Consider the following 25,347-nt stretch of genomic DNA (forward strand, 5'->3'; position numbering starts at 1 on the left):
CTGAGTCCAAAAGTTGTCGGCTTTTGCAGGGATGGGAAAGCAGGCAACTTTTGGAGGTCTCCCAAAATATAAGAAAAGATTGTTTGGGTGTGGATTTAGGTTGAGGACAGGAACAGGAAATATCCTGGGATGTCTGAGGCAACCCAATAGAGGGTCTGAAGTGGACGAGACCATGCACTACGGTGCAATGCTTTTCCATCTTTACGGTGCACCCCAGGAGTCACCTGGTGATCTTGCTGAAGTGCATGTACTGATTCAGCAGGCCTGAAATTGTGCATTTCTAAGATTGTGAGTTCCCAGAGGATGCTGATGCAGCAGACCGCGCTTTGAAGCAAGGTACCATGGGACATCCAGAACACCTGCGGGGAGAGAGGCCTGCTGGCCACATCCCCCGAAGAAAGGATACTGCAATCTTTTAAGCTAAGGCCCCCATCCTGTCTCTCGGGAGAGGTGAGCAGTGAGGATATGGGGACAATGAGAAGGACGGCTCAAGTAGGGCTGGGGAGGAGCAGAGGCGCCCAGGCGCGCCAGGTGCAAGCGCTCAGGAGAGTGCGGTCTGACTGGGTCCGCGGCTCTGGGGCCGCGGCGCGATTGCAGGAGTTTCGGCCCTCAGCGGCTCCCATCGCGGCTCCCGGGAGCTAAGCGAGACGGCGACGGCGGCAGTCGTCCCTCCCCACGCGGGCGCGCGGGCATGCGGACACCCACTCGGCCGGTCCAGGCCCTCAGCCTCCCGGAAGCGGAAGGGGAGAGCGGCCCGGCCTGGGCGGCGGCGCCGGAGGAGGCGGAGGTGGCGCGGCAGGAGGAGGGGAAGGAGCTGCTGGCGGTCGGGAGAGCGGCGGCAGCGAGAGGCGAGCCAGCGGCGACGGTGAGTGTGCAGGCGCGGGGGCGAAGCGGCCGCCCCCACCCCCACCCCCACTCCCACCCCCACCCCCACCCCCACCCCCACCCCCACCCCCACCCCCACACCCACCCCCATCCCCGGCCCCCGCTCCGCTCTGCCGGGCCCGCCCGCCGCTCCTCCGCGCGGGGACGCCCTCACCTGTCCCTGCACGCCCCCTGCACCTGCTCTGTTTGGAACCCCGGGGTTTCTCGGTGCCTCCCCGCCCCAGGCCTGGCCTTTTTCAGAGCGTCTTCTGCTAGAGCTACAGCCACTTGCTAAGTGCTCCTCCCTCAACTGGGGGTGGGGGGTTCCTGCTCTAGTCGAGACGATGTTGGCTATTTATTTATTTATTTATTTATTTTAAATCTGTATCCTGAGTTTCTCGCTTGTAAACTACAGTTTCTCTCTCCGCACCCCCGTCTGGAGACCTGCACTGGGATCCCGGGTTTCTCTGTGCTATTCCAGAGCTTTTCATTCATTCCAGACTTCTGGTGTGAAGCTGCAGAGAGGACAAACAGTTTGCTCCTTTATTGACCTTCTCACTCCTCTCCTCTTGATCCAAAGAGGTTTTCGGGAAAATGGCTTATGGATGGCAGCAGTTTGCACTTGTTACTGTTCACTGTAACAGGTCGCTGGATTGTAACTGCAGAGTCCATTTAAGTTACGGTCTTTTTCAAGCTATATGCGGGTCGCATGTTAAGATCCCTTGAGAGTCAGGGTGGATGTCTGTATCACCAGGGCTGAGAGGACATGACCAATTATTACTTTAAAATATTGCAATATAGCAGTCTCTAAAAGTACAAGAGAAAAAAAAATCAAGGTCATTGTGGGCGGGTCATAAATTATATTGTAAAGTTACAGTCCAAAGGCGACTAAGGATAATTAAGTGCAGTTTAAAAAGATGTGTTAAATAGGTCCTCAGCCTACTATGCTAATATATGCACTTTTAAAAGTTCACTGCTTTCCTTGTGGTAAGAATAATATTAATAACAGTCACCATTTGATGACTGCTTAGTATGCGCCATTCCTGGATTAAAAGGCTTTTGCTGTAATATTAAATTCTTCCAACTCTTTAGATTTTACTTATTTTAAAGGTAAAATTCAGAGAGATGCTCTATTTTTCCTTAGTTGTGCCATCTCTTAAAAGCAAAAAGATATTTGAAGAATTGAGGTGAGAAATCCATTGGAAAGAAAGAGCCAAATGAGATTTGGTGTCGTGGAAAGAAAAACTAGATTCTAGTCCCATTTCTGTCACTATCCAGCTGTGGGGTTACAGGTAGGGCAATGACCCATGTTATTTTCTCTATACCATCAGAGAGTCAGACTAAATTATTTAAGGCTTATTTTAGCTTTTCCATGCTTACTTGGAAAATGTTTTTAAATAAGACCCTTTAACGTGGTTTGAAGATACATTAAAAACATATACGAAGTATTAGTAAAATATGAAAATATAAGTTAAAATGTATAATTCCATAATTGTTTTGGTGTAGTACTTTTCCAGAATTCATCATTTTCGATGGAAACAATTCTATTACATCCTTTCACACTATTGAGATTTCTGTTAACATACTTGAGAAGCTGTAGTTGGAATAAATGAAATAGAGCGTCATTTAAAGAAAATGATGAGGACCGTGTCACTTTTGCCTACGAGGTACTTTGTTTAATAAGAGAAATCTAAGCATTTAAAAATGCAGACACATAATCAGCTTAACAGGAAGTTCTGAGACAAGAATCAATAAATCATAACGTGTACTTCTTATTTGCCTACTGCCTCATTTCTTTAATTCGTAATGACCGATTCAGAACCTGTGGAAAAATGCATGAATAAAATAATGGTTTTATAAAATGTGACCCACATATAGCTTGAAAAAGACCGTAACTCAAATGGTCTCTGCAGTTACAATCCAGGGACCTGTTATAGTGAATAGTAACAAGTGCAAACTGCTGCCATCCATAAGCCATTTTCCCGAAAACCTCTTTGGATTGAGAGGAGAGGAGTGAGAAGGTCAATAAAGGAGCAGTTTATTGTTTGTCCTCCTGCTAGTCTTATTATATAGTGGTTTAGTAAAGAAACTGCTTGAGAAGTTGAGTAATGTCTCCATGGAGCTGTTTTTCTGGAACTGTAATTGAATGTGACTCAGTGAAAACTTTTTTAGCATAGGAGGTGACACAGTGGCAGTATCAATACTACCAGGCAAAAGAGGGAAGGCAGAGGAAAGGCTGTTTTTATTGCCGAGAGTTTGTTCCCTTAATTCAGTTTTACTTTTATATTAAGGAATGTAACCTTTTATGTTGTTTTAGTAAAACATTAGGGCTCAGATTCAACTTTTCACATGCATTAAGTGTAATAGGCAATTTAGCATCTGGTAGAATAATCAGTGCTTAAATAACTCTTATTAAAGGTAAAAATACAGGTGAAATTGTAAAACAGTTTTTATTGTTAAAAGTGATTTGTTAAGAATTCTTGATAAGTCAAGTCAGACTAGTTTAAAAAGCACATTTTCATAGACATGTGAATCATCACTGTGCTCATTGATAGGTCCCTGAACAAAAATACCTTAGTATGATGGTACTTTATGTGTTTGTTTTGCTCTTTAGACCTAACCTAGGCAAAATTGTGACATTTTTGAAGTTTGCCTTCTGCCTTTCAAGCTGCTTTTTCCTCTGTGCTATTTCTCTCAGGGTAGATTAACCTTCTTCCCCATTTCAGAGACTCTCTTAACCGATGTGTTGCCCCTTCTACAAAAGGGCAGGTTGGGTAAAATTGGTATTTTACCATTCACTGGTGAATTTTATTTTAAATCTAACATAAAATGCTCAAGTGTGAGGTCAGCCAGGCTTCTGATTTTAAGCTTTTTATCTGTAATTACAGAATGAAGAACTTTTTCACTTACTGCAGGATTTTCAGCTTCAGCAAGCAGGTGAGGAGAGATTTTTCTTATGGTGTTAGTGTTCTTAAATCATGCCTGCTTTGGTAAAGCCTGGTGTGAAGGAAATCTAGTTTAGTCTTCTACCCCCAACCCCCCACCAATCTCTCTTGGTGTGGTGGGTACTAGAAGGTAAGTAGCAGGCTTCCCTTCCCTCTTGGAAGAACATACTTGATTCATACCCAGGAAAAGCCTGGGCCTCTTCATTTCTGGCTTTTACTGTATCTGAAGGTTTTTTCCTTGTGCTGATTTTGGAACAAAAGTTACCTTTTTTAATCCCTGTCCCTATCCTACATTTAATCTTGCCTTTTCAGTCCCTTTTCCCACTCCTGTCTCCCTAATGAAAATTCCCACAGAGACCTTTTGTACTGACTGAAACAATATTTGGTGGTCTTTAATTCGTATCACCCCACATCTCCCAAGCTATTTTTACTTTTTGTTAGAAGATTCTAATGAAGTGAGTTTGAGCCAGGGAGAATGGAGACCGAGGCTGCAGTGAGCTGTGATTGCAGCACTCCAGCCTGGACAACATAGTGAGACCCTGTCTCAGACAAACATACCCAAAAAACAGTGCCCCAGTTATCTACTTTCTCTAAAGTTAAAGCAAGTTAATGCAAGCAGGGAAAAAGAAAGGTAAATGCCTGTATTAGCAGTACTAATACTACTAGTAGTAATACTACTAGGATAGTGTTAACAGTATTAATACTGCAGTGTAGTACTACTAATACAGTCATTTACATTTATTTTTCACTCATGAGACTGGTGCACACAAAAACAAATTTATGAGAAGAGCAACAGCTTATGCTCAGTTTTGCCCAGAATGTAATTTAAAGACTTAGTCTACAGAGTGGATTCTTGAAACCATTGATGGTGCAAATATTTTATGCTTTGACACTTTGTCCACCCACGTTTTTACAAAGTCTTCCTGGAAAACTCAGCAATTGATTCAGAATCCCTGTGTGCATTATACATTCTTTATTAGCTTCTGAAATCAAGTACTGATTTTCTTTCACACTTTATTCCTTTGCTCACCAGTCCTGCTTTTACTTGAATGTGATTTAGTTTAGGGGCTTCAGTTCATTCATTCTATTTTAGATCAAATCTCTATTTTTGGTTTTCTGCTTAAAGAGCCCCCTAGCCAACGTGTAGAAATACAACTTCAGCTAGTATGATACTAGCTGAAGGGCTGTAATATTTGAAGTTTTTTTGACTAGTTCACGGACTTTAAAAAAGTAGATAACGGGGCATTTTTTGTTGTTCTTGTGTTTGTTTTGTTTTTTGTTTGAGACAGGATCTCACTCTGTTGACCAGGCTGGAGTGCAGTGCAGTCACAGCTCACTGCAGCCTTGGTCTCCATCTCCCTGGCTTAAGCGATCCTCCCACTTCAGCCTCCCAATAAGCTGGGACTACAGGCATGTGCCACCACACCCGGCTGGTTTTCTGTTTGTTCATTTTTTTTTGTTGTTGTTTTTGAGACAGAGTCTTGCTCTGTCACCCAGGCTGGAGTGCAGTGGGGTGATCTCGGCTCACTGCAACCTCCGCCTCCCGGGTTCAAGCAATTCTCCTGTCTCAGCCTCCCGAGTAGCTTGGATTACAGGTGCCCACCATCATGCCTTGCTAATTTTTGTATTTTTAGTAGAGATGGGGTTTCACGATGTTGGCCAGTTTGGTCTCGAACTCCTGACCTCAGGTGATCCACCCGCCTTCGCCTCCCAAAGTGCTGGGATTACAGGCATGAGCCACTGTGCCTGGCCCCCATTTGTTTGTTTTTTAACTAGAGGCTAGGTCTGGCTATGTTGCCCAGGCTGCTGTGGATCTCCTTAGCTCAAGCAATCCTACCCCCACTCACCTCCCATCATGGTATGATCACAGGCAAGAGCAGGCCCTGGGGTATTGTTAAACTGTTTCATTACTGTTAATGATGGGGACCTAGAAACGCTGTTTCATTCTGGAGTTTGTAAAACTAGAAGTAAAACTTATCTTTCACTTTCCCTTCCTCTGCTCTCTCCTTCGCTCCCCTGTAAAGTTATCGTTTTGGAGGCGCTGCTTTGCCAGTCAATTTCTCATTTAAGCGTGACAGCAACTGTGTAAGTTGACATTTTTATCTCCGTTTTACAGATGGTCAAACTGAAGCTTGAAAAGAAACTAAAGCTTGGAAAGTGAATAAGAAACTATGTCATAATTTCTCTTTTAACATCTGTAGAAGATTAATTTTTTAATCTGTTGATAATCAACTGAATATCTATGTGATATTTAAAAAATTGAATTCCTAATTGGCAATGAGAGCTTGATTTTTATGGAGAATTATTTAACTGCCACACTTGACTAGTTTTCAGAGTAGAATGATATCAGAAGTCAAAAAGTTTTATAAATATGTTTACAGCTGTAACTCTGCTTTCTAAATTCATTTGGCTGTAATTAATAAGTTTAGAATTTCATATATTCATCTAATAAGCATTTTCTCTTGGCACTGTGGAAAAAAAATTTGGTGTGTTTGAAAACTTAGCTTGTAAATTGTTAGATTGTATTCTTTCAGGCGTAGCAATATTAAAAATATTTAATGACTTTATAGTTTTGAAACTTTGAAATTGTTTTGTTGTTCCAATTTTTTGAATGTTTAGGCCCAACGTTACTTTTGTTTTGTTTTGTTTTGAGACAGGGCCTTACTCTGGCACCCAGACTGGAATGCAGTGGCACGATGATCTCTGCTCACTGCGGCTTCTGCCTCCTGGGTTCAAGCTTCAAGCGATTCTCGTGCCTCAGCCTCCCGAGTAGCTGGGATTACAGGCGGGCGCCACCATGCCTGGCTAATTGTTGTATTTTTGGTAGAGACGGGGTTTTAACATGTTGGCCAGGCCAGCCTCAAACTCCTGACCTCAGATGATATGCCCACCTTGGCCTCCCAAAGTGCTGGGATTACAGGCATGAGCCACCATGCCCGGCCCAGCATTACTTTTATTACCACATAGATGAGATTTCATTTCTCAGTGGTAGTGGTGTTTATCTAGTACTGAAATACGAATCTCATTTCAGAGGCTGTGTCTGCAGTGTAGCTCTGATAACTATAAATGTAAAGTAGGATTTTTCTTGATTTTAAGCCAGCAAGTGACTGGGATTTGACTCATGGGTGATTGGCCTGTGCTATAACCTACTAATGTTACTGACAGAAACTACTATTTTGCTGAAACATTAGGAAGCCACTCTCAAGTCATAGACTTAGCAGCATTATTGTTTTTGGCCATCTTTCAAAAATGTTTGGTTGTACCACATTTAATTCTGTTTGAATTTTTTTCTGAAATAATTCATTTATTTGCCATTGGGGTAGCAGCTCTTTAACATTGTTTTTTTGTTTTTTTGAGATGAAGTCTCGCCCTGTCGCCCAGGCTGGAGTGCTGTAGTGCAATCTCTGCTCACTGCAACCTCTGCCTCTTGGGTTGAAATGATTCTCGTGCCTTAACCTCTTAAGTAGTTGTGATTACAGGCACACACCACCACACCCAGCTTATTTTTGTATTTTTAGTGGAGACAGGGTTTTCCCATGTTTGCCAGGCTCGTCTTGAACTCCTGACCTCAAGTGATCCTCCCACCTCGGCCTCCCAAAGTGCTGGGATTACAGGCATGAGCCGCTATACCCAGACTTTAACTTTGTAATTCTGTGTTTAGTCTCTAAAAAGGAAAGGTGCAACCGAGGAGCCCACTTTAAATTAGCTTAAAAAGTTAAGAGTAGAAACAAAGTTCATTTGACAATCTAATAACTATGGACCATAGAAAAGTTGACACTGGGAGGAAATACAGGTTCCGTGCCCCCCACAAATGTATAAAGGGAAAAGAAATGTAATAATTTTGATGTATTTTTTACATTCTCAGTATTTAATAGTCTGCTGTTGCTGGGTAACCAGCACACTTAACACACTTGTAACTTGGCCTTTGTTCCCTGTCTTGGAGAATGGTTCCACCCTTCACCTAGACCCTAAGTGTGAAACTTGGGAGCCATCCTAGTCTGCCCTTTGCTCCCAATTGATCACTAAGTCCTATCAGTTTTATTTATTTAAATTCTGCCAGATCTGCCCCTTCTCTTTTTTTTAATTTCTTCTTTCTTTTTTTATTTATTTTCTTTTTTTTAAATTATACTTTAAGTTCTAGGGTACATGTGCACAACGTGCAGGTTTGTTACATAGGTATACATGTGCCATGTTGATTTGCTGCACCCATTGACTCGTCATTTACATTAGGTAGTTCTCGTAATGCTATTCCTCCCCTCTCCCCCACCTCACGACAGGCCCCAGTGTGTGATGTTCCCCTTCCTGTGTCCAAATGTTCTCACTGTTCAATTCCCACCTATGAGTGAGAACATATGGTGTTTGGTTTTCTGTCCTTGTAATAGTTTGCAGAGAATGATGGTTTCAGGCTTCATCCATGTCCCTACAAAGGACGTGAACTCATCCTTTTTTATGGCTGCATAGTATTCCATGGTGTATAATGTGCCACATTTTCTTAATCCAGTCTATCACTGATGAACATTTGGGTTGGTTCCAAGTCTTTGCTATTGTGAATAGTGCCGCAATACACATACGTGTGCATGTGTCTTTATAGCAGCACGATTTGTAATCCTTTGGGTATATACCCAGTAATGGGATGGCTGGGTCAAATGGTATTTCTAGTTCTAGATCCTTGAGGAATCGCCACACTGTCTTCCACAATGGTTGAACTAGTTTACAGTCCCACCAGCAGTGTAAAAGTGTTCCTGTTTCTTCATATCCTCTCCAGCACCTGTTGTTTCCTGACTTTTTAGTGATCACCATTCTAACTGGTGTGAGATGGTATCTCATTGTGGTTTTGATTTGCATTTCTCTGATGACCAGTGATGATGAGCATTTTTTCATGTGTCTTTTGGCTGCATAAATGTCTTCTTTTGAGAAGTGTCTGTTCATATCCTTTGTCCACTTTTTGATGGGTTGTTTGTTTTTTTCTTGTAAATTTGTTTGAGTTCTTTGTAGATTCTGGATATTAGCCCTTTGTCAGATGACTAGATTGCAAAAATTTTCTCCCATTCTGTAGGTTGCCTGTTCATTCTGATGGTAGTTTCTTTTGCTGTGCAGAAGCTCTTTAGTTTAATTAGATCCCATTTGTCAATTTTGTCTTTTGTTGCCATTGCTTTTCGTGTTTTAGACATGAAGTCCTTGCCCATGCCTATGTCCTGAGTGGTATTGCCTAGGTTTTCTTCTAGGGTTTTTATGGTTTTAGGTCTAACATGTAAGTCTTTAATCCATCTTGAATTAGTTTTTGTGTAAGGTGTAAGGAAGGGATCCAGTTTCAGCTTTCTACATATGGCTATCCAGTTTTCCCAACACCATTTATTAAATAGGGAATCCTTTCCCCATTGCTTGTTTTTGTCAGGTTTGTCAAAGATCAGATGGTTGTAGATGTGTGATATTATTTCTGAGGGCTCTATTCTGTTCCATTGGTCTGTATCTCTGTTTTGGTACCAGTACCATGGTGTTTTGGTTACTGTAGCCTTGTAGTATAGTTTGAAGTCAGGTAGCATGATGCCTCCAGCTTTGTTTTTTTTGCTTAGGATTGACTTGGCAATGCGGGTTCTTTTTTGGTTCCATATGAGCTTTAAAGTAGTTTTTTCCAATTCTGTGAAGAAAGTCATTGGTAGCTTGATGGGGATGGCATTGAGTCTTTAAATTACCTTGGGCGGTATGGCCATTTTCATGATATTGATTCTTCCTACCCATGAGCATGGAATGTTCTTCCATTTGTTTGTTTCCTCTTTTATTTTGTTGAGCAGTGGTTTGTAGTTCTCCTTGAAGAGGTCCTTCACATCCCTTGTAAGTTGGATTCCTAGGTATTCTCTTTGAAGCAATTGTGAATGGGAGTTCACTCGTGATTTGGCTGTTTGTCTGTTATTGGTATATAAGAATGCTTGTGATTTTTGCACATTGATTTTGTATCCTGAGACTTTGCTGAAGTTGCTTATCAGCTTAAGGAGATTTTGGGCTGAGACAATGGGGTTTTCTAAATATACAATCATGTCATCTGCAAACAGGGACAATTTGACTTCCTCTTTTCCTAATTAAATACCTTTTATTTCTTTATCCTGCCTGATTGTCCTGGCCAGAACTTCCAACACTATGTTGAATAGGAGTGGTGAGAGAGGGCATCCCTGTCTTGTGCCAGTTTTCAAAGGGAATGCTTCCAGTTTTTGCCCATTCAGTATGATATTGGCTGTGGGTTTGTCATAAATAGCTCTGATTATTTTGAGATACATCCCTTCAATACCTAATTTATTGAGAGTTTATAGCATGAAGAGCTGTTGAATTTTGTCAAAGGCCTTTTCTGCATCTATTGAGATAACCATGTGGTTTTTGTCTTTGGTTCTGTTTATATGCTGGATTACGTTTATTGATTTTCGTATGTTGGACCAGCCTTGCATCCCAGGGATAAAGCCCACTTGATCATGGTGGGTAAGCTTTTTGATGTGCTGCTGGATTCAGTTTGCCAGTATTTTACTGAGGATGTTTGCTTCGATGTACATCAGGGATATTGGTCTAAAATTCTCTTTTTTTGTTGTGTCTCTGCCCGGCTTTGGTATCAGGATGATGCTGGACTCATAAAAGGAGTTAAAGAGGATTCCCTCTTTTTCTGTTGATTGGAATAGCTTCAGAAGGAATGGTACCAGCTCCTCCTTGTACCTCTGGTAGAATTCGGCTGTGAATCCATCTGGTCCTGGACTTTTTTTTGGTTGGTAAGCTATTAATTATTGCCTCAATTTCAGAGCCTGATATTGGTCTATTCAGAGATTCAGCTTCTTCCTGGTTTAGTCTTGGGAGGGTGTATGTGTCCAGGAATTTATCCATTTCTTCTAGATTTTCTAGTTTATTTGCGTAGAGGTGTTTATAGTATTCTGTGATGGTAGTTTGTATTTCTGTGGGATTGGTGGTGATATCCTCTTTATCATTTTTTACTGCATCTATTTGATTCTTCTCTTTTCTTCTTTATTAGTCTTGCTAGCGGTCTATCAATTTTGTTGATCTTTTCAAAAAAAAAAAAGAAAAAAACCAGCTCCTGGATTCATTGATTTTTTTGAAGGGTTTTTTGTGTCTCTATCTCCTTCGGTTCTGCTTTGATCTTAGTTATTTCTTGCCTTCTGCTGGCTTTTGAATGTGTTTGCTCTTGCTTCTCTAGTTCTTTTAATTGTGATGTTAGAGTGTCAATTTTAGATCTTCCCTGCTTTCTCTTGTGGGCATTTAGTGCTATAAATTTCGCTCTACACACTGCTTTGAATGTGTCCCAGAGATTCTGGTATGTTGTGTCTTTGTTCTCATTGGTTTCAAAGAACATCTTTATTTCTGCCTTCATTTCGTTATGTACCTAGTAATCATTCAGGAGCAGGTTGTTCAGTTTCCATGTAGTTGTTCGGTTTTGAGTGAGTTTCTTAATCCTGAGTTCTAATTTGATTGCACTGTGGTCTGAGAGATAGTTTGTTGTAATTTCTCTTCTTTTACATTTGCTGAGAAGTGCTTTACTTCTAACTATGTGGTCAGTTTTGGAGTAAATGCGATGCGGTGCTGAGAAGAGTGTATATTCTGTTGATTTGGGGTGGAGAGTTCTGTAGATGTCTATTAGGTCCTCTTGGTGCAGAGCTGAGTTAATTCCTGGATATCCTTGTTAACTTTCTGTCTTGTTGATCTAATGTTGACAGTAGAGTGCTGAAGTCTCCCATTATTATTGTGTGGGAGTCTTAAGTCTCTTTGTAGGTCTCTAAGGACTTGCTTTATGAATCTGGGTGCTCCTGTATTGGGTGCATTTATATTTAGGATAGTTAGCTCTTCTTGTTGAGTTGATCCCTTTACCATTATGTAATGGCCTTCTTAGTCTGTTTTGGTGTTTTTGGTTTAAAGTCTGTTTCATCAGTTACTAGGATTGCAACCCCTGCCTTTTTTTGTTTTCCGTTTGCTTGGTAGATCTTCCTCCATCCCTTTATTTTGAGCCTATGTGTGTCTCTGCACGTGAGATGGGTCTCCTGAATACAGCACACTGATGGGTCTTGACTCTTCATCCAATTTGCCAGTCTGTGTCTTTTAATTGGGGCATTTAGCCCATTTACATTTAAGGTTAATATTGTTATGTGTGAATTTGATCCTGTCATTATGATGTTAGCTGGTTATTTTGCTTGTTAGTTGATGCAGTTTCTTCCTAGCATCTGTGGTCTTTACAGTCTGGCATGTTTTTGCAGTGGCTGGTACCGGTTGTTCCTTTCCATGTTTAATGCTTCCTTCAGGAGCTCTTTTAGGGCAGGCCTGGTGGTGACCAAATCTCTCAGCATTTGCTTGTCTGTAAAGGATTTTATTTCTCCTTCACTTATGAAGCTTAGTTTGGCTGGATATGAAATTCTGGTTTGAAAATCCTTTTCTTTAGGAATGTTGAATATTGGCCCCCGTTCTCTTCTGGCTGGTAGAGTTTCTGCCAAGAGATCTGCTGTTAGTCTAATGGGCTTCAGTCTGCCCATTTTTAGTATGCCTCCTGTCTTAAGTGTCACTACCCCACCCACTTACACACACACACACACACCCACACACACACCATTCCCCTTATAAGTTACCGTTTTTGGGGTGCTTACTCCATGTGTCCTCATCATTTCTCATGGGGTTAACAGTCAGTCTACCTAGTTGCATGTGGTCAATGTCAGTGCTTTATCAGTCCACCAAAATTCAGCCCTCAGATTGTGTCTGTTCTTCCTAAAATGCAAATTTGATCATGGCATTTTACTGCCTAAAATCCCTCAGTGGTTTTCCACTGTGTTCCAGGTGAAATCCAAACTCACTTGCATGGTTTAACAGTGATTTTCAATCTGAGGATCTACCTGTGGGTCATGAAATTGGTTTAGTAGGCTATGACCAGCATTATACATTTTTATTAAAGTAAAATAAACAGGTTGCAGTGGTACCCAGCTGTAGTGCCAGTGACCCAGGAGGCTGAGGCAGGAGGATTGCTTGAGCCCAGTGTGCTAGGATCGCACCTGGGAATAGCCACTGCACTCCAGCCTGGGCAACATAGTGAGACTGAGTCTGAAAAAATAAAAAAGAGTAGAATAGAATAGCAATATCAGCGCGTGTCATATGTAGTAAGGGTAAATATCGCTTCCTTAAACTTTTTTAGTTATTCATATATATCTGTGCGTACTAGTAATGTTATAAAATTTATTAGAGTTGGTTGTGGTCAAAAGGATGAACATCTTACCCCATTCTATATGCAGTGATTCTTGTTATTTCAGTTTACTCAGATTTTCTCTGCCTGCTTTTATGCCTTTGCTTATTCTGTTGTCTTGGTCTGAAGAGTCTCCCTTCTTCATCTAGCTACCTCACAGGGTTTGTTGTCTTCAGGAATCTTTTCCTGATGGCTATTTACCATAAGAAATACATTTTGTAACACAACCTATGAACCAGTATCCTTACCATATGAGATAACAGTCTTGTCCCCTTGCTCTCTGTCTTGTCTTGTCTTACTGCTCTTGTCTGTTTGCTAGTCTGCCTCCATTGAAGATAGAGCCTCTCTTTTTCATCCATACCCTGTGTTAAAGCATAGTATGTATAGTGTGTAGTAGTTAAGTGTTGATTGAATTAATAAAATAGTGAATCAGTGTATGTTATATACAGTACTTTACAGTATGTTTTTTTAAGCTTGAATTGTAGAAACTGACTTATGTTTGACTCTCTTAATGGTTTCATTACAGGAGGATTAACTTTCTTAAAGCATTTTAAATTAAAACTTCCATTTTAAGCTGTTTATGAACTGTGATTAGATTCTTCTACCAGAATCTATCGTTATTTTGTGATTTGTGGTCAAGGAAGTGTGTGATGAAGTCCAAATACTGGACATATAATGCTTATTTGATTTTATTGGAAGTATAATGCTTATTTGATTTTATGGGAAGTGGGTGATTTTAAAAGAGAGACTCTCAGATATAATTGTAATCAAATGCAAATTCTGAGGGGATGGGTGGGATATGAAAGCACAGAATCAAATGGAGTTGAATTTTTTTTTTGTTATTTCTAAATTTAAGACGTTTGTAATTGGCATTTCCACAGTTAGAATATTTAGTTGCTTATCGTTTTTTTCTTTGTGAGAAATCATTGTTTGTTAAACCATTAATAGGTTCTCATGGAGAACTGTTATTGAAGAGAGATCCATTTGGTGGGATATAATTAAAAAAATGAATCAAAAGAAAATCTCTAAATGCAGATGCCAGAAAAATTACAGCACATCTCAGTGAATTTGCAAGTGGTAAGTTTGCTTTTGATTTTACATGGTGATATATTTTGGAGTTATGGGCCATAGTATCCTTGGAGTCTTATGCTTAGATGCACTTAATTGTCAGTTAGCAAATGTAGTTACTTTATGTTTATTTAAAAGTTTTTATACTAAATTTTAACCAAACCTGTTTTCTTAAATAAGACTTTTTCTATAGAGAAAAATAATCTGTAAATAATATGAGTTTCAGAAACATCTTTCTGAATCGTAAGTCTTATATGGCTTTACAGCGAATCCTTCTGTACTTCATTTTTAAAAATACTAATTTTAAAAGCATTTACTATAAGGATAATATATAGTGACAAAGAGGCCTAAATTAAACAGTTAGTTTGTAAGTTTAGTGTCTCTTAGGTTATCTTTATTTTTAAGTTAATTGAAAAGAATTTAGAAGTACATGGTTGTTGATAAACTTAGAAGAAAACATAAATATTTGAAAGCCTTCCTTTTCACTACTCCTTTCTCTCTCAGCCCATTGAGAACAGTTTGGCTGGTCTGTTTTCTTGCAGTCTTTTCTTCCTGTACTTGTGCAGAAATTACTTATGCACATACCTGCATATTTTTTCTAACAAAAATGTTATATAAACTATTCTATAAGTTGCTTCCCCAACACTTAATTTTGAAAAATTTCAAACAGAAGCATTGGAAGAATTTTGTTTAACATCTGAATACCTATGACTTAGATTCTTACCTAACATTTTAACAAATTTCAGCACATACTCATCTGTCTTTCTGTCCACTATGTTATTAATATGGGGGATTCATTTCAAAGTAAATTGCAGATGTCAGTATGCTTCCTCTCTACATAATTCAGTATACATATTGCTAACTAGATCTCAGTATTGGTTTATAGTTTCTTAAAGGTAAATTTACGTACCATGACATGCAACAATCTTAAGTGTACATATGCTGAGTTTTGATAAATTCATCTTTGTAACTCAGACTCCATTATCAACAGAAACATGCTTGTTAGCACCACAGAGAGTTCCCTCATGCCTCTTCCTGGCCTGTCTCTATCCCTGTCTCTTTCCAGAAAAACCAGTTACGGTCTGTTCCCTCTCCACTCCTAATGGATTTTGCCTATATCACTTGCTTTATTCACTCAGCAGTATGTTGTGGGTAGTTATATGCAGATCTAAATCTGCCTTCTTTTCTGCCTTAAAAAAAAATTGCAATAGCTTGGAAATAGTCTACACTATGGGTGTATTAGAATTTATTTGATCATTCCCTTTTCTCTACATGGACATTTAGATTGTGCCATATTTTTATGATTACAGAAAGTGCTGTATCCTTGTACATCCTTGTCTGTATATATACAGTTTCAGGAGTACTTTTTAGGTAATACTAAAGATAAAACTGCTGGGTAAAAGAGTTTTACATTTTGATACATACTGCCAAATTGCCCTCCCAGGATGATTGTATCAGCTTACATGCCCACAGTAATGTATGAGAGTGTCCTTTTTTTTCTGTGCCCTCTTAACATTGGATATCATCTTTCTAAAAGTTTTTCAATACAATAGATGAAAAATGTACCTTGTTAATTCCTAATCAGTAATGATTAGCCATTGGATTTTTTTCCCTTTGTGAATTGCTTCTTTATATATTTATGTTGTATGCCTCTTGTCGGTCATGTGTTGCAGTATTTTTTCCAGGAATGCTTTGTCTTTTAACTTTGCTTTTCATGTGTTTTGGGCTTCAGATGTGTTAATTTTTATGTGGTCAGACATGGTTGATGGGTCTTCATTGTGAAGGCCTTCCTTATTCCAAGAATATAAAACCACTTGCTATTCTAATAGTTTTCCTTTTAATGAAATTTAGAAGAAAAAGATAAATCATTGTGAACTGAAGTGCCAGGAAAAATTTCAAATGGAGAGTGAGATTCAAATTGGCCTTGAAGTCTGAGTTGAATTTAGATGAGTAAGCAGAATGGTAGGCACATTTCAGACAGGAGGCATGGATGGAATATCGTCAAACAGTGGTAACAGGACCACTTAGGCTGAGGTGAAGAATCACATAAAACTGTAAGCATAGACATATGTGTTCGGATAGATTTCTTGGTAATTATTTTGGCTAATCTTTATGCTTTTCTAAAATCTGCATCTTGATGTTATAGTTTTCTGTCATTTTCATGGTGACTTGAATATTCTTCTTGAGGAGAATATATGGTGAAATACAGTTGCCTGAAAAGGCAAAAAATAGTGGTATTCTTTTGGAGTAAGTTGAACATTATAAATATTTACTCAGTCTGGTTTATTAGAGTTAAATTATAATTGTTTTTAAAGTTTGTGCTGTAGTAATTTACATCATTTAGTCACTGTAGTCAACTATAGTTACCAGATAGCAATCTTAAAAAATGTTGAAGTACCAGTATATCCACTAGTTACTTAATCAGAGTTTTGAGTTATGAGCTCACCATTTAATATACAAATTAGTATGTCAGAATCTCCAGCTAATGAAAGTATTTTATGAATGCTGTCCTTAAGACCGAGTAACAGCATTGTGTTCAGTTTGGTTGTTGCTCAGGATGTGTAATAGTTTCTCTTCAGCCATAAGCCACGCCTGGTAGATATTAATTGAGTGGAGAGATCTTGCACCTCTTCCAGTTATGCATTTGTGGTTTGTCATCTGATTTGGAGCACTTGGAAGATCACTGTTTTGTGTTCTACGACCCAATTGAGAGGATTATGTGGAGCTAAGTTTTACCAATCAGGTATTTAAAAAAATATATTCAACATCTTATTTGTTTGTTGTTTTATTTTTATTTTTCTATCCTGTGCTCACTTTTCCTTAGGGATGCTTGCTTTTTTAGAGAGTGTCATCTATGTATGTTTACATCCAGGAAAAATGGACATATTTTAAACTATACTTTTCACTATGTAATTTTTTGTTGCTGTGAGAGATCTCTTCCAGTGATGAAGAAAAATTTGTTCTCCAGTAGAGGAGAATAAAAATAGAGTTCAAAAATTAATATTTGATAATTTTGCCAGTCGTTTTGCTGGCTCATGTACTTTTCTGCTTCTAATGTTAATAAATTTAAGTTACTCTCATATATACTTAGTGAAATTCATGTTCTGTTTTTAGTCTTGTATAGAACTGAAAAATTAAAGAAAGAAAGGTACATAAAATTAATAATATTGAACATGTTAAGAGAGCACTTGTCATTTCTTTTAGCACTTGATAGTTGGCAAGACTAAAAAATTTACATTGTCTTGAATGTTTCTCTTTTTAACTGTGTAGATAGCTTACCATTTGTATTTGAGATTCCTTTATTAAAATGATTCTTAGCAAATTAAATAGCATGCTTTATCCTGTCTGACTTTCCTCATTTTAATGATACCAATCTGTCTTTCGATTTTTAAATTAAAAGATAAATAAATGAAACTTTTATTAGTTTAGTGGCCTGGGCACTATTTCTATTTTAGAATTCATACACAAGTTAGAACATATCTGATTTAAACTATTGACTGGTATTACATTTGAGTTCTTTTTTTGTTTTGTTTTTTGTTTTTTTTCTGCTGCCCCAATATTTGCAGGATCTAGGGATGAGGAAATGGGGGTATTCCTTTAAAATCAAGTGTTCCTTAATCTCTTTTTCTTTGTTTCAGTATCTTTATAGCTTTGAAGAACATTGGCAAGGCCTCTAAGGGATGGTACCCTGAGGCTTTTCAATTGATTATGAATTGTTCTTAGAATGAAGTAGACTGGGATATAGGCTGAAAATCTGGGAATCACCCTTGACACTTTCCCCTGTAACCCCTAATATCTAATCAACCAGAAAACACACTGGTTTGATTCTAACAGTTGCTCCTTTCTGCAAACCTAATTTTGGCTTTTGCTTTCTCTTTGCCTAATGGACCTCTGTCTTTAATTTTATCATTCACACCAGAGCTTCAGTAATTTATTCACAGTACACATTTCGTCATGTTAATCCCCTGCTTCAATAGCTTTCCATTGCCGAAGAATTCAGTCTTAGCATTCTAACATGGCATCTTTATGTCCTTCATGATATAGGCCCATATTTCTTAGCACTCACTCTCCACAGAAAGCTTTATGATTTGTGATGGCAGGTTGTAATACCTCCCACAATTTCTACTCTTGCTCCTCCTATTCCTTCTGTTTGCAGTATTCTTGTCACTTTTCATTGCTTAGATAACTTTTACTAACCTTCTAAGACTGAATTCAGGTTTCACTTCTTACAGTAAGTCTTACTTGAATCCTCGTTTAACTGGTCCCATCTTCTTTGCCCCTACTAACATTTTGTTTTCAAATCTGGAACTTACCATATTATATTAAACCTTTTTTCTGATTTTTTTTCCCATTAGACTGTTCCTTTAAGCAAAGACCATGTCTTCTTCATCATTGTATCTGCAGTGTCTAGCAAGTGATGGGTGTGTAGTGGAGACTCAGTGAATATTTGTTGAACTAAGTGAGTTCAACTCGTGGTAACATTGAAGTGTTAGTGAAGCCGATGGGTCAGTGGTTCCTAGACACCAGTCAACTGTTTTCAGACTCTTGCAGAGCATTTTACAACATTTTATTGTTTTTTGAGTTTTATGAAGAATTATGATTCAGTAGATGTAGAATGGGGTCTGGGGATATGTATTTTTAAAAAGCTCCCCAGGTGTTTTTGGTTTTCTTACAGGCTAGAGAACCATTGTCCTAGTTTATTATTATACCATTATATTTTATGTAAAAGGTACCCCCTAGACTTTATACAGCGATTTATTATTTCAGCCTTGGAAGTTATATCTACCAAAGTATGGATGTATTTTTAGTCACTTTTTTGGTACCATATTTATATAGAAGTATTTTAAGTCCTTAAGTGTCTCATTGAGAGATCTGTTGGCATATTGTTAACACTCAACTAAAAAAAGCCTCATTTAAACACGAGTCTTCTTCAACTGATCATAATGAGATTTGTTGGGCTTCATTCTATGAATTTTAGTATTTTTGGCAATTTGTAATTACTTTTCACTTTTTATTGTCATTTTTCAAAATACTTAAAAAATGTTTTATTGTAGTTTAAAATTAAAGTAGAGTGCACAAATCTGAAATATACAGCTCAGTGAATGTTTACATATGTAGATACACATAAAGTACCACCCAGGTCAAGATATGGAACGTTTCCCAACCCCTCGTTCTCTCATGTTCCTTTTCAGTTAATATACACCCCTGCAACCACAAGGTAACCACTGTTTTGACTTGTGTGACCATCAGTCTTCTGATTAAAGCTACTAAAAATTTTTGTACATAATCTTTTGGTGAACACGTGTATTCATTTCTTTTGGGTTTACACAGGAAGTTGCTGGGTTAAGGACAAACTTGTGTTTTAAATTCAGTAGATGATTCCAGTTTATACCTGTGATAGCAATTCATAATGAAACATTGAAATTATTTGAAGCTTATGATAAAATTTGAATATCCTGAAACTTCCGTTTGTTTTCCCAAGTATTTATTGTAAAAATATATATACAAAGAAATATCAATAAATATATCAACTACAGAAAGAAAATATCAAATATGCAAAGAAAACTCAATGTCATTTTATAAAAGTTGCCAGAAATACAGGTTTTAGTGAAATTTTTCTATGTAAGTAATTATTTTCTTTGTTCCTTCTCCTTAGGATCATCCTTCCTTGTGGGTTAGCAGGCAGTTATAAGATTGCAAAATGGGTCTCCGGATTCACTTTGTTGTTGACCCACATGGTTGGTGCTGCATGGGTTTGATTGTCTTTGTTTGGTTATACAATATTGTTTTAATTCCCAAAATTGTCCTCTTTCCTCACTATGAAGAAGGACATATTCCAGGCATATTAATAATAAGTAAGTTTCTTGATCTTTATTTTCTTGTATAATTATTTTTCTCATTGTAAACGTTTTTGGGGTGTAGTGCCACTATGATAACTTTCCTTTTAATATATTTAGTATTTTAGCAGTTCTGTCAATATTCAGTTATTTACTAATTTATGAACTTACGGAAATAATGGCCTTTATAGATTTGCAGTTAGATAAAAGTGATATCTCCATTTTTAACTGCAAAGTACATGAAGACCATTTTGTTAAAAATAGAAAACTGACACAGTAGTGATAACTTGCATGTCTCTCTATATTTTTATTATTGCTGTTTTGTACCTAATTACAAATGTAGATATTTTAAGAATAGAGACAGTATACATTACTGAGAAGTGAGAATTTCATAAGAAAAGTATTGATTACGAAGTTGATTATGATAACACTTGGAACTTCTGGATAGTTATTAGTCAATTGGTGATGGCTTGCTTATGATTAAAATAAATTGAAATTATATATTTTACATGTACATGGCATTTACAGTTTTCATGCACATTACCTCATTTTGACCTCACACGAACCATGGGAAATTTTATATATATATGATAAAACTGACCGGTACTATGCAGTCAGTCCTGGATTGAGCACTCAGACTATTCCTTTTACATGTACAGTATGTTTTTTTTTTATCGCCCCAACAGAATTTCTCTATTCTTACTAATGTAAAAATGTAGAATTATGGTGGCCAAATCTATTTTCCCTTACTATTTTTGTTTTCTGGTTATTAATTTTGAAATTAAAAAGTTTCTAAGTCTTAATTCTCAAACTAATCATTTTGAGATCCATCAAAAGGGACAGTTGAACATCACTAATTCAGAGTAATACTGAAGATACCCAGTTAGTTAATGAAAAAGTTTAGTTGTAGAATTTAAAATGGTATTTTGATCCTTTCAAATATAGAACATGTAGTAATTAAACGGGAGCCTATTCATTTATGCCATTATTAATAGGAAGTCCCTGTTATTAAGGGATCTGATTTATAAGAACTTTGAGTTACTATCATGTAAAATAATAATTAAAATTAGTAATGATTAAAATTAGGACTATTTAAGATAGTCCTCCTGACAGTATTATTTGGTGAGTGAAATCAATTATTTATTTTTTAATCTTTTGAAATTTTTTCTCCTGATGGTGTTTGTTAAAATATACATTTTAAACTTTAAATATGATTGTTGATAAAATGTTTTGAAGGGTAAGTGACTAATTTATTTAATTTATTTATTTTAAAGTATTCTATGGCATTTCCATATTCTGTCTGGTTGCCTTAGTGAGGGCCTCCATAACTGATCCAGGAAGACTCCCTGAGAACCCCAAGATCCCACATGGAGGTATGGTACTCTGGATTTATCAGTTTTGCTGATGCCAGAATTACTGTCTTTATTTACATATTTTATTGCTTTTAATATATATTGGTTATAAATGTCATCTAACACCACTTTGAAGTCTTTGCTTGTATGTGTCTTTTCCAAACTTCTCTACTTAAAATTGCAACCCTGCTCCCCCTGCATCCCGGCAGTTTCACCACACCCCATCTCTTGGCTTCCGTATCACATATCGTATGATCCTCATGGTAATTGTATGAGGTAGGTAGGCTGGGTGGTCAGGAGCATAGATTGTCCTTCCTGGATTAAACATCTGGTTGTTGGTGTGCGATCCAGCCCAAAGACCCGGAACCTTGTCTCTGTCATCTTATTACCATGGATCTATGTACAGAGATAATTTTAGCTTTTTATTCACCTTTGTTATGAATCTGGGGAAAACTTAAGTCATAATGTACTTTTTGGTGCTGGTTACCTGATTCTTTTGTAAATATGATTTTAATTTAGTAAAAAAAAATACAAAATTTTAACAGTGAAAGATAATATTGAATGTCTAGAGAGTTGAAACTATAGAATAGTGACATTTATTCAGGAATGTTTAAAGGTTGAGCAGTTTCATATAACTGAATTCTTCAAAAAGGGAATCTTGAAGTCCTAATACTTTGGTGATTTTAACTATTTTTTTATTGAATTACTCTGAAGTATTTTACATGTGTTTCTGCTTTTTTAAAACACAATGACTTCAGTATATATGTGACCCACTAAATATGAGGCAATTTGAATATAAGGAAATGTTCCATTTTCCCATGAGAAGATTCCCAGAATTTGACTTTATAAACTTTTGAGCATATAGATGAAACAGTCAAATGAAATAATTACATGTTTGTTTATATTACTTGAATTGTTCATGTGTGTATTTGAAATAAAACAAAATGAACACCTTCAGTTAGAAATATTTTTATCGCTTTCATATTTTATGAAATTTTATTCAAGTTCTTAACTGTGTTTAAAAATGGTTTTTTGAGTATAATTTACATGCCATATAATTTACCCAGTTAGAGTGTACAATTCTATGGGTTTTTGTATACCCACAGTTGTGTAACCATCACTGCAATCAACTTTAGAACATTTTAATCGAGTTTTTCACTTGAATGTTCGACATGTGGTTTTGTCATTACTAGAGCCATGTTTTTTGACATAGCATTACAGAGGAAATTCTTTCAAGTTAAAAAAAATGCGTCCTGTTTTGATGCGGTCTCTCAAAAATTTACCCCGAGCTATAAGGATTCCTGTATTCAGTAATCAGGGTCATGTATTCACTCATAGTTTTAGTTTGATCCTCCCTCTTACATTGCTTTTTAAAGGTGATCTGTGAGAGACTTACTGACATTTATTTCCTACATTGACAACTGATTCTTGTCAGGGAATCTGTTAGGACCCAAACTTTGTATTGATTTAGGTAATTTCAAGTAATGTTTTTCTTCTCAAAGCATTACATAGTGATTTTAAATATATTAATTGAGTGAGGGTCCCTTAAAATGAGAGTCTTTTAAAAGACTCATGTAGAGGGTGATTCCTTCCTTTCTGAGGGTCAAACAAACCAAGCATTGCATTATATTCATTCAAGCATTCACAGCATTAATAAATCTCCAGGTTAAACAAAATGATGTATTTACTCACATTAAACAGCCTCAGTCATTTATGGAGTTTGCCTTTTTTTTGGTTTTGTTTTATATTTTGATTTTTCTCTCCCTTAAAAATATATCTGTTAGCTTTTAATTTTTTGAAGCTATCATAAATTTCAGTTGAATTCTTTTTCTCGTAGGCTTTTTTTTAATATTATTACATGGCTAGTACAAAAATCACTAGACATCAGAATGTATTAGTCACCAAGATCCTTTGTGGACTTGAGTAAAGGAAGGAAAGGGAAATGACTAAGAAAGGCTTTAGAGATATGTAGGGTGTGTTAAGATGGATGGATTTTTTTTCTTGCTACACAAGGCAAAAGCACCTTCTAGATGATCAATTAAATTTCTAGATTTTTTACAATAGTGATTTCTCCTTTGTTCCCTAAACATATAGATATGTATGTGTTCATATAGATATGTGAAACTGTGAGTTTTTACAGGTATTTCTCATTTTAGATACTTATGTACTATCTTCATGTTATCAAAGGAATGACTCAAGTTCTTTCTTTAAATCAATTTATGGTCCAGACTATAGATTAGCAAATAAATTCTTCTTTACTATAAAGGCCCGTAGTAAATATTTTCAGCTTTATGGGCCATACAGTCTCTATTACAACTCCTCAGCTCTGCCACTGAAACACAAAAGCAGCCATAGACAATATGTAAATGATGGGTACATCAAACTTTGTTTATGGACCCAGAAATTTGAATTTTATGATTTTACATGTCACAAATTGTTATTTTCAATAATTTAAAATTGTAAAAATTATTCTTAGCTCATAGGTCATACAGAAACAGGTGGTAGACTGGATTTGCCTGCAGACTGTAGTTTGTATCTGTGGTCTAGATTACAAAATTGTAGGTTTTCTCTAACTATAGCCAAGTGCTCTCTTCTGAGAATACATTTTAGATATAAAATGAAGAATTTATTCTCTAGGATATTATATGCTGATTTCTCAGAAATTACCAATAATGAATACACCGTGTTTATGTTTTAAGTGGCTGATAAAAACAAACTTTTTATATTGCCTTTTAGTGAAAATTGGCTCGTTGTGGAGCGCCTCCTTCCTGTCTATATTCCTTGCAATGTGTGAATTCAAAGTTTTAACATTGGGATGTTTGGGAGCATTGAGCTAAGTAGGGGAGTGTAATATGATATGCTTGTGACATTGTAATATGCTATAGATTAAATGAGTTTTTATTTCACTTAGAGGTAAATAGTACTAGTTTAACTATGTAAATTAAGCTTTAGTACTGTTGCTCTTGCATGATTTATTTTCATTAAAATAACTGTAAGAAATGAAAAAGTATTTTCTTTTAAAATAAGATTTGAAGTATAAGAGATAATTTCTCAACTTTCATATTATTGGAACAATTAATTTGATGTAGGTTTTATTCATACTTTGTTTCTTCAGAGATATCTGTAGTGGGAATGTTTTCCCAACGCTTTACTATATAAAAGTCCAGCGTGTTGATGTTGCTCCTGACCATTCAACTAAAGTAATGGAATTCAAACAGAGAATCTTAAAAAAAAAAAAAGAAAAAAAGGAAAAAAAAAGAAATAAAAATATCAATATTGGTAAAAAAAAAAAATCCGTAATCTGAAAAAAAAAAAAGAAAATTGAATATTGTCTACTATTATCTTTCACTTTTATTTAGAATCTTTCATTTTTTGATTTTAGACTTTTCATACGTCAGCAAGCATTTAGTGACTACCTAGTATGTGCTAGGGTCCTACTCTTCATATACTAAAATTCAATCTGAATATAGGAGTTAGGCTAATCTTACTATGTCCATACTTTTAATGAGGTTATGGGATAATATAAACACAGATGATGAAAATTAAAAGAATTTTGTAAAAGAAAAATTCCATTCCAACATATTTAAAAGATACATTTTTGTATAATAAGGCAATTGTCTTTTCTAGGAAGATGACTCTTCCATAGTTTTCGCGGACCTAATTAGGACAGTTTTTAATGAAAACAAAAGCCTTTTCTCTTATGCAAACTTCGTGTTTTTGGCACAGAGCTTAATCGTGTGCTGTTTCACTCCAGATTAGAGGAAATTGCTAGTTGGTGGTAGTTCAGTGTTTTATGAAGAACTCCTTTATTTTCATTAAAAATAGTAGTTATCTTATAACATTTTTCACTACTGAAACTATTCTGATACCTCCCAAACCCATATGACATCCTTCTCTAACCAGTCCCATACACACTCTTAAATGAATCTACTGATAATTTTTAAAATTAAATGATTTAGGGAAAGTGCGTGTGGAGGGAAATGCCATCTGTTTTTCAGATGAGTTTATAGGGTTGATTTCAGTTTACTAATCAATTGAAGCCAGGGTCAGCATTATTTCTTCTTTAGAGC

At 36.8% G+C, this 25,347-nt stretch overlaps 1 protein-coding gene across 19 annotated transcripts in view; it reads left to right on the forward strand.

Moving 5' to 3' along the window:
• Positions 1-542: 542 nt before the first annotated feature.
• The window catches only part of ZDHHC21 (zDHHC palmitoyltransferase 21), a 131,255-nt gene continuing 106,450 nt past the window's right edge, over positions 543-25,347 (forward strand). Inside the window, exons 1-8 of one of the 19 annotated variants that reach the window (XM_055351093.2) lie at positions 662-865; positions 3,753-3,801; positions 5,834-5,894; positions 10,409-10,558; positions 13,969-14,097; positions 16,725-16,831; positions 19,745-19,943; positions 21,200-21,298. In XM_055351093.2, the coding sequence (XP_055207068.1) occupies positions 19,790-19,943; positions 21,200-21,298 (253 nt within the window). In that variant the 5' untranslated portion in view covers positions 662-865; positions 3,753-3,801; positions 5,834-5,894; ... (2 more) ...; positions 16,725-16,831; positions 19,745-19,789. Of the gene's footprint in view, positions 866-3,752; positions 3,802-5,833; positions 5,895-10,408; positions 10,559-13,968; positions 16,832-19,744; positions 19,944-21,199; positions 21,299-25,347 lie in introns of all 19 variants that reach the window. The other 18 variants (XM_063696372.1, XM_055351088.2, XM_031014702.3 and 15 more) reach the window with 18 other exon arrangements.

Source organism: Gorilla gorilla, chromosome 13 (assembly GCF_029281585.2).
Source record: "Gorilla gorilla gorilla isolate KB3781 chromosome 13, NHGRI_mGorGor1-v2.1_pri, whole genome shotgun sequence".
Lineage (NCBI taxonomy): Eukaryota > Metazoa > Chordata > Mammalia > Primates > Hominidae > Gorilla > Gorilla gorilla.